The 17,242-nt window shown below is 41.7% G+C and overlaps 2 protein-coding genes across 8 annotated transcripts in view; one reads left to right on the forward strand and one right to left on the reverse strand.

Moving 5' to 3' along the window:
* The window catches only part of LOC125306420 (high affinity choline transporter 1-like), a 28,392-nt gene extending 14,693 nt beyond the window's left edge, over window positions 1–13,699 (forward strand). The window contains exons 1-10 of one of the 6 annotated variants that reach the window (XM_048261800.1): window positions 164–4,190; window positions 4,308–4,774; window positions 5,356–5,567; window positions 5,932–6,045; window positions 6,682–6,837; window positions 9,796–9,944; window positions 10,703–10,846; window positions 11,011–11,164; window positions 11,309–11,526; window positions 11,698–13,699. In XM_048261800.1, the coding sequence (XP_048117757.1) occupies window positions 5,384–5,567; window positions 5,932–6,045; window positions 6,682–6,837; window positions 9,796–9,944; window positions 10,703–10,846; window positions 11,011–11,164; window positions 11,309–11,526; window positions 11,698–12,237 (1,659 nt within the window). In that variant the 5' untranslated portion in view covers window positions 164–4,190; window positions 4,308–4,774; window positions 5,356–5,383 and the 3' untranslated portion in view covers window positions 12,238–13,699. Of the gene's footprint in view, window positions 1–162; window positions 4,775–5,355; window positions 5,568–5,931; window positions 6,046–6,681; window positions 6,838–9,795; window positions 9,945–10,702; window positions 10,847–11,010; window positions 11,165–11,308; window positions 11,527–11,697 lie in introns of those variants that run through there. The other 5 variants (XM_048261811.1, XM_048261793.1, XM_048261784.1 and 2 more) reach the window with 5 other exon arrangements.
* Window positions 13,700–14,080: 381 nt separating this feature from the next.
* On the reverse strand, window positions 14,081–14,951 carry LOC125306447 (thymosin beta-b-like). Of its 2 annotated transcripts, none has more exons than XM_048261844.1 (3): window positions 14,741–14,951; window positions 14,482–14,627; window positions 14,081–14,274 (listed from the first exon to the last, which is right to left on the reverse strand). In XM_048261844.1, the coding sequence occupies exons 2-3, from the start codon at window positions 14,579–14,581 to the stop codon at window positions 14,243–14,245; spliced, it is 132 nt and encodes a 43-aa protein (XP_048117801.1). In that variant the 5' UTR covers window positions 14,582–14,627; window positions 14,741–14,951; the 3' UTR covers window positions 14,081–14,242. The 2 variants fall into 2 exon arrangements, with proteins under 2 accessions (XP_048117801.1, XP_048117792.1); XM_048261835.1 differs by having other exon boundaries at window positions 14,482–14,624; window positions 14,741–14,945.
* Between the last annotated feature and the right edge of the window lie 2,291 nt (window positions 14,952–17,242).

The following is a 17,242-nucleotide window of genomic DNA, read 5'->3' on the forward strand; positions in this document are numbered from 1 at the left end:
GCCAATGAAAACCAAAATAGCTTATCGCTTGTTTTACCAAAGACAGACGGAGGGGTTGGTGGAGGGGGGGGGGGAGAGAAGAGGAAGGAGGTAATAAAGGGAATGGGGGGTTGTTTTCAGCTGGGTAAATGCTGTGGCAAATACAAAGGGTCTGTAACTTAAAAGTCAATGAACAGCAAGCAAAAAAATGGGAAATAAAAAGAGAGGAAAACAGTCTCTATCTCTAATGGGGAGTAGATAAGACTGACACGGTAGAAAGCAAGCATGATTGATGGGTGTTCGAAGTCCTTCTTTTGGACCTACAGTATTTCAAATTAAGGTTGAAGTATGTGTGGTGTAGACAGATTGAGGGGCACTTTTCTTAAGATGTAGATGTTAGGAGATTGATCGTTTATCCAGAGGAAAAATCTGTGTGGCTGTCGGAGCTTTGTGAGTAGGTCCTACACACATAATTGGTAAAGTAAAAGCAAACAAGGAAATTGACAGGAGGTCCAATCAGAGGGGCCCAGAGACTCCCATCTATCTTCTGCTTGATTCATAGTCCCGCCCACCTGCAGCATATATAGTGGCATGGCAGAAGGTCTTCTAGAGCCTTTTCTGTTGATACAGTGATAGCTGATGCTGATTAGAGATATTTGGCCCCTGAAGAGCATCTGTGAAACTTTGCTGTGACTCATTTTTCTCCTGCCTGCTGCCTGTGACTGTCAAGTCCCCCGTTGACAGAGCCTCTCCATTCCTCTCATTGACTTTGACCGCTCTCTGACCACTGAGTACAGTAGGACACTTTCTCTTTAACTCCTAGGTATGTATGCGTAGATGTTTACATTGAATAGCTTTTCTTATTTTTCATGTCCATGTTGAATAGATGTGTTGTTTCAGTATTACTGTTTCACTTTTCCCCATGAGAGCCAGCAGGTCTACTTGTGTCCCTGGCAAGAGACTCTTTTAATCAGTCTCATGGGTCTTACCATTTTAGCTTATTAAAGCTAAAGCTCTTTTATACTGTAATGCTATGTCATTCATTCATGTTGTTTGTTTAGTTTTACTTGTTGTATTCTTTACTTTCTTGACTTTGAAGACAAAAAGTTCTGTCATGTTCAAAGTGATTGTTAGGCTTTATTTGTTGTCTGTATAAAGACCATGGATCCAAAAACATAGATAACTTTCACTGATTACAGTGTCCTGCTCTTACCCTGAATACTTGTGTGTGTATTTTTTGCCACTGAAAAACATGGAGGAGGTGGTGTGGAGGGAGGGAGGGAGAGAGAGAAGGATATCTTTATGTTCTTTTTGTGAGTGTATGTGGGTAGAGAGGGTGGCACATCTCTTATCCTGTTTTTGGCAGTGATAAGAGCAGCTTAGAGTGTGGGGCCCCTAGGAGCCGAGCGTGTTTGTGTAGGGGGGAAAAAACTCTCTCTGAGGGACTTCTAAAAGGATGTCATTTGTTTTTCGGGTGATATGATACCAGAAGCATGTGTCTGTGTGTGTGAGCAAAACCCTTCTTTTTTTTCACTTGGAGTACTTATGGGATTGCCTATATCTATAGTACCATTGAGTGGTTGGTATTTACTGGTTCTTTTAGGGAAAATATGAAGGTTTCTTGAATTGAATGGCCTGATAAAATGAGAGACTCAACTAATATGTAATGTATAAGCTGTATTGAGTTTACTTACTTCATCATGAATTGATGTATCAAAATAGATTACACTTTGTAGATATAGGCTGGGTGTTGTTTTCAAATCTATTTCTTTTGCTTTGGACGAGTTTTAACTTTTGCATTCCATAGGTCTTCCAGCAGTTTCTTTGAGCCCTAGTGTGATCTGGAGAGAGCAAGAGAGAGAGAGAAAGAGAAAGAGAGGGAGAGAGAAAGTGGAGTGAAGAGAGAGCGAGAGAGTGAGAAGTGCTTCAGTACTTTTCCATTAGCAGAGGCGCAGAGCACATAGAGGAAGTGAAGGTCCTGAAACAGTCCTCACTCTCTTCAGGCAAAGGTGTACAGCCTCTGACATGTAGCGTTAGAGTCATTATTGTCTGTCATTGGCTCTGTTTGTCTCACCACATACACCCATAGTTACTCAGAGAATTTTGAACTGTGTTTGTGTGTGTGTGCGTGCATGTGGTGTGCGCGCGCGTATGTGTGTGCGTGTGTGTGTGTGTATGTAGTAGAGCAGACAGAGGCAGTAATGTGATCGTTCTGATCCACTCCGTCAGTAACCTGGATCAGCTGTCTGAGTGGAATAATAGGCTTGCCAGTTCATGTGACAACTGTGTTGCACTGGTCTGTTGCAATAGGAAAAGTACTGAAACCTTCTCCTTGAAAGAAGCTTTTGTTTAGGTGATTGAAACAGGCAAATCTGTCTGGAGGAACCCCAAAATAAAAGCTGATCTAGTGAAATGTAACATGTAAATATATCAGTATAAAATGTACAACTTCATATAATACAGCCACAGCAATATAGAAATTATACTTATATACTTTAAAAATATAAATAAGATATTTATCTAGTGATAGTTGTGTGTGAGTGAGTGTGAGAGGCCTGGGGAGGTATAGGGTGATCTCTTTATGGGCTGTGCATGGTAACTGGAAAGAGCTAAATGGCCTCTACTTGAAGGTTTTAAGAAAAAGACCCTCTCTGGTCTGGTCCCAGCCCCGACCGGCCCCACAGCTCATTGCAATGAATGCCACATTGTAAGAATTTTCCACTTACCGTTTGTCTTCAAAGTTTTTTGTAAACACAGGAGGCGGCAGCACGTACTGTAATCTTTTTTTCTTTTTTTTTTCAAGCATGTGTTCGCTTTTCACCCTGCCTCTCCCTCTCCCTCATATGTGTGAACGAGACAGCGCACATTGGTGTAGCATAAATGACTCGTCTGAGATTTTTTGCACACCAAAAGTGCTTCACCAGAAGCATGTGTAATATAGTTGTGAAATGTGGATTTGGGGGGAGGGAGGGGAGAGAGAGAGAGATGGAAAGGCATGGATAACTTTGTGGCTGTGTGTCACATAATGAATGGAAATGTGTACTCAAACTGTCTGGACCAAACTAGAGCAGCTGTGTCTCTCGTGTCTCGTCTGCGTCTGTCTTGCCTTGCCGTTCGTGTTTTGAGGCCACATGCGAGGAATCAATACAGACTGGCTGCGTACAACTGACCTGTTAGATGTCGCCCCTCCAGTTCTACAACTCACACCAGCCTGGGGAATATCTCCCCGGCATCAGAACTCTGGCTGCTAACACACACACACACACAAGTATTACTTTTAACACGTTGGTGGGCTTTCTTTGCCCTTCTCAAGGGTATAGTACATGGCATCGGATGCCCCATCAGGTTGGCGTCAAGGTCGACTGTGTGTGAGTATGAGAGTGTTTCGTCCATTGGTCAGTCGGTCACTGGCAACGGATACTCTGATGAAGATCAAATGATTCGCAGCCTTTCCTGAGCTCAGTGCTAGGAGCTTTATGGTGCACAGCTCATAGACTACTTATCTAAAGCAAACATTTCCCATGAGGACACATTCATAAACTGTTCCAAATGACATCAATCTCCGATCTACATGGCACAATACAATCCCTTGGGTTGCATGGCTCCAAGAACGCACACAAGACAAACAGTATGCTGTACAACATGTAAACATGTAATTTGGTGGGGTAACTTTCCAGGCATTTCCTCCAAAAATGACTGAATTGATGAGTTGGTTATCAAATCCCATTGTTGCATGCTTCAAAGTAATCCAAACCAAGGAAGTTTTGATGGTTTTCTGTGTGAGACGTTTGCCCACAGTGATAAAAAGGTGGACTGAGCGCAGATGGGTCGTGGGGGTAAGCCATCATGGTTATGGTATGTGAGCTATTTGATAAATGCACATTGCCATATGCACACTATCACGAGCAGCAGGGGGAAAAACACCCCATTTTACAGCTGACCGGGCTAGAGAGAGCCTTCTTGGCTACATCATCCTTTCTAATGCACAAACACAAACATACATATAGATGCACACATTCCTTTTGCTGAATCTCAGAAATTCTTCTTTCTTTTTTCTTCTTGTGAAAAACAGATCTCTCTCTTTTGAAGGGTGGGGGGGATGTTAATTCATATAGAGTCTCTTTTTTGCAGTGTGAGCCAATCTGTCCATTGGGCGTGGGCTTCACGGCTACAGAGCCACTGGTAAATGTAGTTCTTAATGTGTCACAGCGGTGAGTGCACTGTTATCTTTCAGATTCATTCTCTTCTGTTATTGAACCCTACAATGATCACGTTTAACAGTAAACAGGAAAAGAATCAGTTGACTATCCATCATATTTTGTTTTCAGTGACTTCATAAGGAGATAATACGGTAAAGTTTTCTATACTTGTTTGACATTTCAAGTTTGTTATGTCACGGGTGGCTTCTTTTGGTAGCTACTTTGATTCTTATTTCCTTCAGACCTTCAGACCACGCACACACACCCAATCTATCTTCAGACCTTCCCTATCCTCCACTTTGTGAAAACCCAAACTCACATACATACACATTTACCCATACATGCACCCATACACACACACACACATACACGCACACACTCACACACACAGATACATGCATCTACATTCACCCAACCTTTCTCTGTCTCGCTCCTATTAACTTGATTTGTCGTAATTGACTTAATGTGGCTAAAACGTTTTGCTCTGCAAGTCTTGCTCACGGCCTCTCCTCAAGGTCCAATCGAACCTTGTGCCATCTGCCGCCCCTCCTTCGAAGAGAGGCGACCGCCATTTTACCTCCACTGTCAAGGCGCTGGTGAGATCCCTCCCACTCCCCTTCGCCCCCAACCCCAAAAGTGCTTTCCCCCTTTCCCCATCATTAGAGGGCCTTCTTCCATACAAGAGTAGCTTCTCCTGTCTCCAGCAGCACACATACACTACCTCTCAGTTTTTCATTCCAACCTAGGGCCATACCAAACCTGCTTTGACCTTTGACCTCTGCACAGCGACTCTTTTCAAAATGTACTGTTTGTTCCTTTGTTTGTTTACATGTTCTAATTTACTTGTTTTGCTTGGTAGTTCTTGCACGTCATGAATGAATTGCAGCAAACTGTTTGAATGTTACTACGACTTAAAAGGCAGTTTTTTTTCTATGCTAGCCCATACCTCGCTTGTTCCCAAAATATACTTTTGTGTCTTGCTTCTGTTTGATGGAGCCAAAAGTGCCAAAGCACTGGCGTCAAGCCTCTGGTGTCAAACTTTATTTAAACAAAATTCTATCTTTTTTTTTTACATTTGACAAAGAAAATGCCAGACTGCATGTGAGTTTAATGAATGTTAGAAGTAAAAAGCTAACTTTGGGATGTTTCCATATGCTTCTTTTTTGCCAACCTATAGGAAAGGTTACTTAACCAAAGACGTGACAATGACGTTGAACATTCCGGGTCTGGTTGTCATGGCCTTGTTTTACCTACTCATTTTGGGAACTGGTATCTGGGCATCCATGCGATCTAGAAAAGAGGAGCGCAAATGCACTGGGGATGGCATGGAGATCACACTACTAGCTGGGCGAAACATCAACTTCCTGGTGGGAATCTTCACACTAACAGGTGAGATTCTGCCAACTCTGGTCAACCAGCAACAATGGCATAAGTAGCTGCAATTATTGCTATTATTTGTTCATACTTAGCAACAGTACAGCTCTCCATACCAATCAACAACAGTGAATAGCAGTCTTTTTGTGGGATTTGAACACTTAGAAATCACTGGTCTTCTTGGTCTTGCACTTTATCAGTTTGACCCGGTGACTGCCTGTGCCTGGTCTCAGCTTACTACACTCAGATCTATTATTGATATAGGAAGAATGAATGATTCAGACTGAAGTCACTGTTTACCCTCAGAACAGGTAGTCTAACATAACCACATGTCTTCAAGAACCTGCCTCAAACAAATCCTTGACCTTGTGTGTTGCAGCTACGTGGGTCGGTGGAGGTTTCATCCTGGGCATCGCTGAGGCTGTGTACAATCCCACTCTCGGTCTGGTGTGGGCCCTGATGCCCGTCCCCTACGTCCTGACCTTCTTCTTGGGTGAGCATTTGACATTCTGACCTGACAGCCAGATAACTGGGGTCACACAATACTGATACTGAAACTAATGCGTTGGAAAGGGAGATCACATCAAGTCAGAGCAAGATGCACACAGACAGATGGACAGCTAAGGGAGGAGGGGGGTGCATTGGGATTCCCACTGGGTCTGTTTAGTATGTCCTCCCTCTGGAGATGCACCTAAATAAGCCTTTGCACCATTTGCTGGGATCGAGTGGCTGCTTTTGGTGTTTAAGTGTGGTCAAAACTGACCAGACTGAACAGGTGCCGACTATAACTGACTATGACTGTCAACCCATACCCAACTTCAGGAAGAAAGGAAGGAGAGAGAGAAAGAGAGAGGGGGGAGAGAGAGAGATACTGTTTATAGTCTTGTTTTTCTTGTTTGTCCACTAGTGCTCAATTGTATTGGTCATTCAAAGACCCTCCCCCTCCCTTGTATCGTAAGAAAATACACATTATTTTCCTGTTAGTCAGTCAGTCTGTTTCTCTGCTAGTTTGTTTTTATCATTCATCTATTTACACAGGCAGTGCAAAGGAAACACCAGCTAGCTAGCACAGAGTGTTTTTATTCTACTTCTAACACCCCCCCCCCCCCCCCCCTTTTGTCTCTCCCAGGTGGCTTCTTCTTTGCCAAGCCGATGAGGGCAAATAACTACTTGACAATGATGGACCCCTTCCAGCTGAAGTATGGAAACATTCTCAGCAGCCTGCTTCTATTCCCTGCCCTTGTTGGAGATGTGCTGTGGGTTGCACGCACACTGGTCAGCCTAGGTAAACAACTTTTAAATAGTCAAACACTTCAAACATGGAGGTTTATGAATGTGTGCATTCAGTTCATGGAAGATTTCCTGGCAAAATTTGGGGGAAAAATATAAATAACTGCAATGCTCTATACAAAATATGCTAGGAGAGATGCACTGCATATGACATGACAATTGGTTGTTTTCTTTTAAAACAAAATGGCACATAAATTTAACCCAGAGCAGAATGAATGTTTGCCACAGCGCCAGAGCCACTCATAACCATAAAATCCCGCAAGTGATTGCAGTGAACTAACTTAACTGTGAAAGAATTTCTTACACAGAACTTAAAGGTTTAAATGAAACCACAGTACACATTTACGAAGTATCTCTGGGTTGGACTCTCTACTTGTTGTTTGGTATGCTGTGTAAGATGTGTGTGTGTGTGTGTGTGTGTGTGTGTGTGTGTGTGTGTGTGTGTATGTGTATGTGTGTGTGGTGTGTGTGTATGTGTGTGTGTCTGTGTGTGTTTCTAAAATGGTTAGTTCCGGTCCTTAATTATGATCGGCTGAATCACGTCCGATGCCGTTGTATAATCAACAACCTCACAAGTTGACTGCATTTCGTTCTATATTACTGTGCTACCACAACTTGATAAAATAGTTTGAGTTGCTGCGTCTCGACGTTGCTTGGCAACCATTCTGATAGAGGATATATCATTCTTGGAGGAATGATCTATGAATAAATTGTTATATTTGTCGTTGCTGTGCCTTTATTTTATGAAATCTTGCCAGATATATGTAGTACAGTAAGCGTTTTAGAAAAGCAATATGCCACTCGAGTCCGTAGGTTGCACTGATTATAGAACAGCTAAGGGGGGTTTAGGCACACCGTTTGCACATCGTGCCTAACAACACCCCTTAGCTGTTCTATAATCTCGGGGTTTATTGCTTTATTGTAAGATGTGTGTTTAACTTTTTCTGTTTCACAGCATTTAATATGAGTATAGTGAAGGAGCAGCCTGTTGATTGTGAAAGAGGATTATTTCCCGTGTTCTGTGTTACAAAGAAGGGTTGTTTTTGTTTTGTTTTCTTTGATATGTGTATATGTATTTTCCACGAGGATTAATTGCCAAAATGGCAATAAATGTGCAGGTCTAGTTTGCCTTTTCAATAGGAAGTTTCATTTAGGAAGTACAAACTTGTTAACAGGTCATGGCGAGTTTGGTCTAAATAATAGTTCAACAGTAAATACCCTACTCTATTTTATAAATAAATTAATATTCTAAATATATTTTACATGGACAAATAGTTATGCTACACATTTTTTGTAGCATACCAGTTTGATTAAACACATTTGAAGGAGAGTAGGATGAAATGTTTATTGTTAAGAACTGAAATGAGTGTAGTTGGTAGACTTTTTACTCAGTGCCTTCTGTGCTCGCCACTAAGGAAAGAAAGAGCACTCCAAATTTTTCAGTCGAGGAAAACATCCCCCTTGTGACGCCCACCATGTGCAATCAATAAAGCACAATTATGGGTTATCAAATTTCTCCTGCTATATAGAACAGAGAGACCCAGTCACAGAGCAAAAACAACCAAACAAGAAAAACAATAACAGGGAAAAGATTAATAGGGAACATTCTTAGTTTGAGTTAATTGGTCCATATTTACAAGTTTCGTCCCCTATCTCTCCCTCCCTCACTGTCTCACCCCTCCAAACTTCCACAGTTCACTTAAACTCAAGATGAAAATCCAAGATGAAAATCCTCCATAGCTACACTTCTGAAATGCCCTTTGTAATTTTCCACTGTGCTGGTCCAGGCTTTTGGAGAAAGACAGGTGGACTCCTTTCCACAAACTCCCTGAGAATCATTCTAGAGAATCATTCTATTTTTACATTTCCCAGTAATCCCTCATGCACACCCACACACCTGACAGGCCAACCACCCTTGCTGTTCCCTGCTTGTCTCTTAGTGTAGGTTTCTAACGTTCAGAGAGGTTTCACTCTGTCTTGCAGGTTGTTGTTGTTTTTCTTTCAACTGATCTTAGTTAGTTAAAAGAAAGAACAGGGAGCCCTCACCTTCTCCCCTACCTCTCGCTCGTTCTGTTAGCGACTATGCCCATGTGATACTTTTCTGTTCAAGGGGCCTTGTTTTGGTGCAGCTGCGTCTGGGCTGGCGGGCATCTTGCTGGTCGGTGGACTGTCCAGGTAGTGACGCTTTGCTTTGCTTGTCTGAGTCAACAGTTCTCTTTTAGCCCTCTTGAGATTTTGTTCTGTTTCCATGGTGACTGAGCAAGTCTCACAGGGAGACAAAGGAACTCTGTGACTCACAATCAATAGGCTGCATTTTATTTTTCATTATAGTCTGTTTATTTTAATTTACCTTTTGTTCAGTTATGTTTATTACATGATGTTGTTTTTGCTCTTAGGAAGCGTACACTTGTGCGTCTTTTCAAAGTTTACTTAAACAACAAAGTAGTGGGTTTTGTATATGTGCACTTATGTTTAGATGTCTCTTTAACAGTGCTTTTGTCTTAAAAACTGTCTTAGAGATGGAGTAGTCTTTTCAAACTAAACTTAACCCAGCTCAGAACAGTGGCTAACATACAGTGTCAGGTTGCAGTCATAGTATCGTAGTAGTCATTGTAGTCAGCTAACCCCATAAAGTATTCATCTGTAGTATTTTGTTTCTGAAATCATATTTCTTACCTTAACCCAAAACATGTATCGCGTGAATGAACAGTCAGCCCCAGGGCATCTGCATGGTTTTCTTACTCATACAGTCAGGAATGTGAGTTTAAGAGCTGGGTAGAGGTTGTCTGAATGGATGAGTATCTGTGTCTGTGTGTGTGTGTGTGTCTGTGTGTGTGTGTGTGTGTGTGTGTGTGTGTGTGTATGCGTGTGCGCGTGTGTGTGCACGTGTATGAGTGGTACATTATCTTGAGATGGCTTTACTTAACTTCATATGGGTGGTGCTGTATTCCAGGTGGGACGATGAGTGTGATTCTGGACCTTCCATACATCTACTCTATTCTGATCTCCTCTGTGGTGGCCATCCTCTACACGCTGCTCGGAGGCCTGTACTCTGTGGCCTACACTGATGTCATCCAGCTCATCCTCATCTTTGTGAGCCTGGTGAGTTTGCATTCAACTGCTATAACCAAGATTTGTCAGGGATATTATTACATGACCTTGAGAGGTACTAGTCATGTTGGGTTCACCTTTATTTGAATAAATGTAAATGCACCAGGTGGAGGATAATGCAGAGAAGCAGTAAGCTGCTACAAGCATACTGTTGCTAGCTGCTACAAGCAATCTCTCACCAAAGTATGGCAGGTTAATCCACTGCAAAAAGCATGTAGCAGCATGACAAAACATACTTGTCAGCCAAGCAGAGCATTGTGAAAGTTCAGGGATTTAAAAAGCCTTCAAACCAGATTTATGTCTCTACTTCAAAGTCCTGCTTGTCATTTAAGATTTGTACCTGTTAGCATTCCATGCAAACCAGCCACTGGGCCCCTGAGGAAGTGTGTAGCACAGCTAGGGTCAAAATGTTTCAAAGGCCTTCTGGCGAGTTTTGTGGAAAGAACTTACAAATATGACACAACCATCATTTAAGGCATTTTAGTGTTAAAAAACGATGGCACTTACAACGCATGAATATAGTGTGATCTGAGTTATTTGGGCCCTATTCAGATATCAGGGGTGGAGAACATACAGGAACATACAGTAGTAGTGACTTCACACAGAGGCTTGAACTTCAGGGCCCCCTGGGCCTGGGCCCGGTAGGCCCGTTCAGTAATCCATCCCTGGTCACAGCAGGGAAAGCCAGTTTGGATTTATGTTTCTGTCTACATTTTACTACATTTGTTTTCTTCTCTGGTCTCTTGCAGTATATCTGTGTGCCCTTCATGCTGACTAACCCCATGTCAGTGGACATCTCCATCACGGCCTACAACGCCACCTTCCAGTCACCCTGGGTGGGCAAGTTGGAAACATCTGATGCCGGAAAATGGATCGATGACTTCCTGGTGCTGGTCAGTAACTAGACCATCAATATTCCATTTTTATAAACATCTTGTCAGTGTCATTGAGACAAAGCTTGACTTAATCATAACAGTGCTGACTGTCTAGCAGTACCAGTATAAAATGTCATATTACATTTTCTTTTTTTATTTAACTTTTTATTTTTTTTGTCCAGGCTTTGGGTGGTCTGGCCTACCAGGCATTCTACCAGAGAATTCTGTCTGCGTCATCCTACACACAGGCCCAGATCACATGCTTCACTTCAGCTTTTTTCTGCCTCATACTCGGAATCCCCTCCGTGATTATTGGTGCAGTGGCTGCCTCAACAAGTAGGTTTCCCATTTCAACATAAACACAGAGACAGAGTTGTTACGTTTTGTTGTTAGATATTTCATACATTTCTTTGACATTAATTTGGTGCAAATGTTGCTTGTGGTGTGTTAAATGTGTTTTCTGTGGTCTCTTCACATTAGACTGGAACATGACCAGCTATGGCCTCCCCACCCCTTATGAGCGTGGAGAGGCGGGGGCCATCCTGCCCATTGCCCTGCAGTACCTCACCCCCAATTACGTCTCAATCATCGGGATCGGAGCTGTGGCCGCCGCCGTCATGTCCTCCATGGACTCAGCTCTCCTGTCCTCTGCATCACTTTTCTCCTCCAACATCTACAAGAACATCTTTAGAAAGCAGGTGAGGAGTGAGTTCTTACATAATAAATGAGCAGGGAGATACAGAACCTGTTCTTCATGCTTATGTTGCCCTTGTGCTGTTCAGTCACATTGGACCACTTTTGAACATACTAAGGGGAATAATGCGCTTTCTTATTGTGTATTTTGTGTGTGTGTGTGTGTGTGTCTGTAGGCATCTGACCGAGAGATGCAGTGGGTGATCAAGATCAGTGTGATTGTAGTTGGTCTGGCCGGCACTGGTCTGACGTTCCTGGACAACAGCGTTCTGGTCTTCTGGATGGTGGGAGTGGACATGTCCTACACTATCATGTTTCCCCAGCTTGTGTGTGTCCTCTTCTTCAATCGCTCCAATGGCTACGGGGCCATCAGCGGCTTTATGCTGGGGATCGTACTGCGCTTCATGAGTGGAGAACCACTGGTTAACCTGAAGCCTGTCATTAAGTTCCCCGGTGGCCGCTTTGACGACAAGAACAACTTTGTCCAATGCTTCCCCTTCCGTACCTTCATCATGGTGTCGTCTGTGTTGACCATCATCATCCTGTCCTATGTCACTTCATACATTTTCAGCAAAGGTCTTGTCCCCGATCGCTACGATCTCTTCAAGATCAAGGAGCGCGCTAAGGCCTTAGTGAGGCCAGAAAAGAAGGGTTACAAAGAAGGGGAGAAAGTGCCCAGCGTGTCCAAGCAGCTTCTGGAGACCACCAGCTGTTAGAGTGGGGTGTCCAGATCTGGCGATGAGAGAAGAAATTACAGTCCATCTTGGATGCTGGTCCACTCAATCCACCCACAACTAAACCCAGCAATCAAACATAACACACAACCAACCAACCCGACAAACAAACGATACAAGCAAATTTCATGATTCTTTCTCATCTTTGTGCAAAGAGGGGAATAAGATCGATAGTGTGTCACAGTTCTCTGTTTTGAGATGTGGTACAAACTGAGACTTCTGTTCTCTTTAAAAATAGAGACTTTCAAAAGCATGGTTTACTGAAAGGTGGGTTCAAAATACAGACTTTCTAAAGTAAGGTTTACTGAAAGGTGGGAAGGTCAGCCTAGAACCTTACTGTACCTCTTGGGCTGTGCTGGGAGGAAGTCATTTGCAGTGGCATTACATATGTGAGACTCCAACCGACAGCTTTGCTTGCACAGTCCTGATCCTTCATGCACATTGCTCAGTGTGAATGCCAGTGAGACTCAATGAGTCACTCTAACATTGACTCCAGCTTGAGCTTTAACATGTGAGGTCCTCTCACAACTGAACTGATAAACATTTAAATTTGTTTTTGTTTTCTTTTCTTGTTATTGGGTAGAACACAGAACGGCCAAGCCAAGCGAAACAGCTCAAATGAATCTTTCCAGCCGCGTTCCCTAGACAAACTCCCCAAGCCCTCAAGAAAAGAGTCTCCACATAGTTGTGGACTGTTATTCGCTGCAGGACTCTGGCCCTGGAGTTGAAAGCAATCTAATAAATCGAGTGAGAGACAAGAGGCGGACAGATATCCCTACTCACCCTATGCTGTCAAGAAAAGCATGGCTACAATAACAGACCATACACAGCTTAAGAGTAGTGTTTTGTACAGTATACTGTAGTTTATCTATGGTCATATGTAAAGCGGTAGTTTACAAAGGGATCTTTGTTTCGGTCCCATCTTTATTTATGTTTTTATATTCAGCCAAGCGTATTGGTGGCTAGTGTGTCTAGCAACACAAGCCATTCAGAGACGGGCTATTGTTTATATTGTTCATTGACATCGATACATTTATTTTTTGTAACTAAACTGTATCATGAAATATAATTGTGTATGCACATTTAGAGATTTTGTTGTTTAGTTTATATACTGTGATCCAAATAATCAGCCTCTTTCCACCAAAGTGCTAGACTGTAGACCTACCGATTGTACTTTTACTGATTCTACCTTAAATGCAACATGTTAAACAAGTTCTTCCTGTGTGACCCATCAGATGGTTTATTTATGTAACCGTAGAAAGGAAAGGCTATTCTATGTCTCTATTGGGTCATTATTAGTCAAAGTAATTGATCATCTCAAGAGTGCAACAAGTACATGTAAAACATATGGAAGCAGGCCAAAAATAATTTGATGGTGCACTCATTGTTCCCATGATCAGCGGCTACATATTAAGAATCCTCAAAAACCCTTCCCAACCCACCCACCCCCCCCAAAAAAAAAAAATCTTGATAAAAAAAAAAGCACTCAATGACATTCATTTGTGTTCAATTTACTGTTTTTCAAAACAGTTTCTCCTTTTTTTAACCATGGTAGTTAAATCTCCAGCAATAATGTTTGCCCCTGGTGTGATTTCAAAAATGTAAAATGCATCTACGTGTTTATACACACACACACACACACTTGTTTTAGGGGGGAAAGGGGCTCATCAGTATTTGTACTTTTATGCATGTTGGACTTAAGGGTACTCATGTCTGTGGCAGTCTTATACATGCCGGACTGAATCCCTATGGGGTTGTTGATGGAATAAAGGTTGATTAAAAGTTACAAAGACTTTGACTTCTGATTAATGGACCACACACACAATTTCTTTATTGTGTAACTTTATTGAGCTATACAAGACAAATGCCCAGGCCAAAACAGGCCATGGCAGAGTAATCGCTGTAGCTCATTGCGAATTACTTGGTGCAAGGAACGTCACTGGCCCTCTTCCCAGGACTAGAGTGTAACAGTCTTTGCACCTGGTCATCACACATCCCCTTGTTTCTCTTGTTGAATTGCTGCAGACAGTAGAAAGTGGCCAGCATCACAACCACATGCACACCAACATACCAGGCTACACATCTGCTTAAAATCCAAACTTAGAAACCTTTCACTACTTTGCACTCCTAATGAGTAACCCACTATGAAAAAACAAAACAGACGAAACAGACTCTAGAGTTACACCATGATGGTAGCCTAGGCCTATTCACACAGAGAGAACTCACCGTCTTTGGTTGGAAGGGTGTTCTTCTCCAAAGTCTCAGTTTTCTTCAGTTTGCTCTTGTCAAACTGAACAATCTCACTGATGTCTGGTTTGTCACCCATTGTAAGTAGTATGTTTTCCAGATGCTGATACGCAATTACACCTCTGCTTTAAAGACAACATAAATGAACTGATAGGCAATACGATAAAACTGCTTTAATCCTATGTGGGCTAGTCTAACAATATTTGTTCAAAGGAATAGCTTGAACTTGATCTCTTACCTTAGGCCTACCTAAACCTCTGCAACCTGAAGAGAAACCGACAATAGCTGAAATCTGAACATTTATAGAGCAATCAATTATGTCGTTACAAAATGGCTGTGACAATTTCACGGATCAATCATTAAATTAGCCTGCTTGGCTGTTTGGTTTAGCCCGTTAATAGGCTTTGCATTAGACCTCTGAAGTTCGCCTACAAAAAAGAACCAAAGCTCCCATCTTTGCCCATATAAGGAGATCCGGGTGTTAATTGGAGCTAATTACCTATGGCAAGTTGCATTGCAAGTTAGCTCTGGGGTAGCAAAAATCGAAGTTTGCCGTAGCCTACCGAAGATCACATGAGCCACTTGAAGGCAGAGGGCAAAAGAGTGTTGAGCAAAACGTCTGCATTTCAGACTTATTCGTCCCCGCGAGAGTTTAACAGGTGTGATCATTAAAAAAGGAAAAATCGCAAGATAGCCTACCGGATCTCAAAGATGGCAGTTTTTTTGTAGGTGAACTTCAGAAGTCTACAGAAGCTACGCATGTCCAGGCAAACTAACTCATTTTGGAGCCAAAAATAGAATTATAAAATAATAATATTATAAAAGTTTTTTTTCAGCATATCATTTATATGAGGTGTCCAGAACAACATACTAAAAGTCCTAAAATCCTAGTTGAGGAAATATGTTTAATTCTCATCAATCCAAGATGTGTGTCATTAGGCCAGACTACAATACACCCCAATGGGGCTATTTTATTCCTTTGGCCTACTCCTATCAAAATAAAACTTTATACAATGAACGTATCCATGAAAAGTAAAAAAAAATGTGTTACAAGTTTCTTTGAAAATTTATTTGAATATGCAAATGAGCTATACACTACCCAGGCTACCCAAAATATAATTATTTTTTTTTTCCTTTACTCCTACCAAAATAAAACTTTACACTATGAAAGTCTACATGAAAAGTAAATCATTTTGTATTAGAAGTTTCTTTGAAAATGAATTTGTAAATGAGCAATATACTAATCGAATATGCCCAAAATACACCCTAATGGGCTTATTTTTTTCCTTTACTCCTATCACAATCAAACCTCACACAGTGATACATGAAAAGTAATTTTTTTGTTTCTTGGAAAAATCCATTTAAAATATGCAAATGAGCTCAACACTCTAGGCCTAATTGACTTATGACAAGTAAAAAAACACAAGTAGAAAAAAAGTTACAAAGATGGAAAATACATAGCAGCTTTGTCCCATAGAAGACCTACGTTACAACGTTTGAATAACGTTTCTATGTGAAACGGTTCAAGCTGAATAGCAAAAAATAAAAGTGATTAGCGAAAGAAGAAGAAGCCTAGGAAAAACAGAACAGTGCATTTTCATGCACTGTAAAAACAGGGGCCAATTAACTAACACATTCATGTCCATTCAATAAGTTAAACTATGCATAAACACGATAAATTTGAAGTGTCTTGCCACACTTACCTGGGTCACATCTAGTTTTTAAAATCAAGTACTTCTGTACTTCAACTTAAGTAAAAATCTGACTTAGCAACTTATTTGACAAAGTGTATCTATATTTTAGGAATTTTACAATGCTACCTTATCAGATCTAATATTGGACCTTTATTTTGATAGACTTTATTTCTATGTCAGTCATTGCCATGGACATAGACAGTGTTTATGTGACAGGTCATGTTAGACATAATTTTAGTGGTAAACGCAAGTAAGCCTAACAACCCTGAAGTAGGATGACGTCATACTTATTTGTAGTCAGAATTTGAGTCTGATACTGCTCCATTGGGATGTGATTATGGGGCGTGTTTCAACCGGGGTGAATCCTGAAGGAAAAACACCCAAACCTTCTTACCAGTTAACATGATCGAGGTAATCAGATTAATTATGACCGCGGCGGTCATATAGTGATTGTCAAAGTTTTTTTTTTTTTTTTCGTCATCTACTTCCTGAATTTTTGGTCAACAATACCCGGGACACCGAAACACCGGGGCACATGAAATTTGGTGGGTATGTAGCCCCACTAGACTTTTACGGAAAAATTTAGTTTGGTCCCCTGGGGCCACTTCCCACCGCGCTGGGCCCCCCCCGAAACCCAAAAAATGCAGTTTTTCCTAAATAACTACCTGAACCGTGGCACAGAGGATGAAGAAATTTTTATGGTATGTTGGTCTAAAGGGCCCACATCAACCTAGCCCATAATCACTCATTTGTGATTTGCACCCCCCCAGTAAAAAATGAAAATGCAATATCATTCTGCTTTAATCGCCCCTCTCTTCAGTTAAGATGTTCAGAACTGCACCAAATTTTATGTGTATGATTAACCTGACATTCTCTGGGGGTATGCCAAGTTTCGTAGAATTTCATCCATGGGGGGGTCTAAAAAAATTAAGTTATGTGTACATTTAGTGACTGTACACTCATTGGCCTGTAGATGGTGGTGCACACATATACACACACACACACAGGCACGCACATACCATCGGTATCGGCAATTAGAACGGCCG

This window comes from Alosa alosa, chromosome 1, assembly GCF_017589495.1.
Source record: "Alosa alosa isolate M-15738 ecotype Scorff River chromosome 1, AALO_Geno_1.1, whole genome shotgun sequence".
In the NCBI taxonomy this organism is placed as follows: Eukaryota; Metazoa; Chordata; class Actinopteri; order Clupeiformes; family Clupeidae; genus Alosa; species Alosa alosa.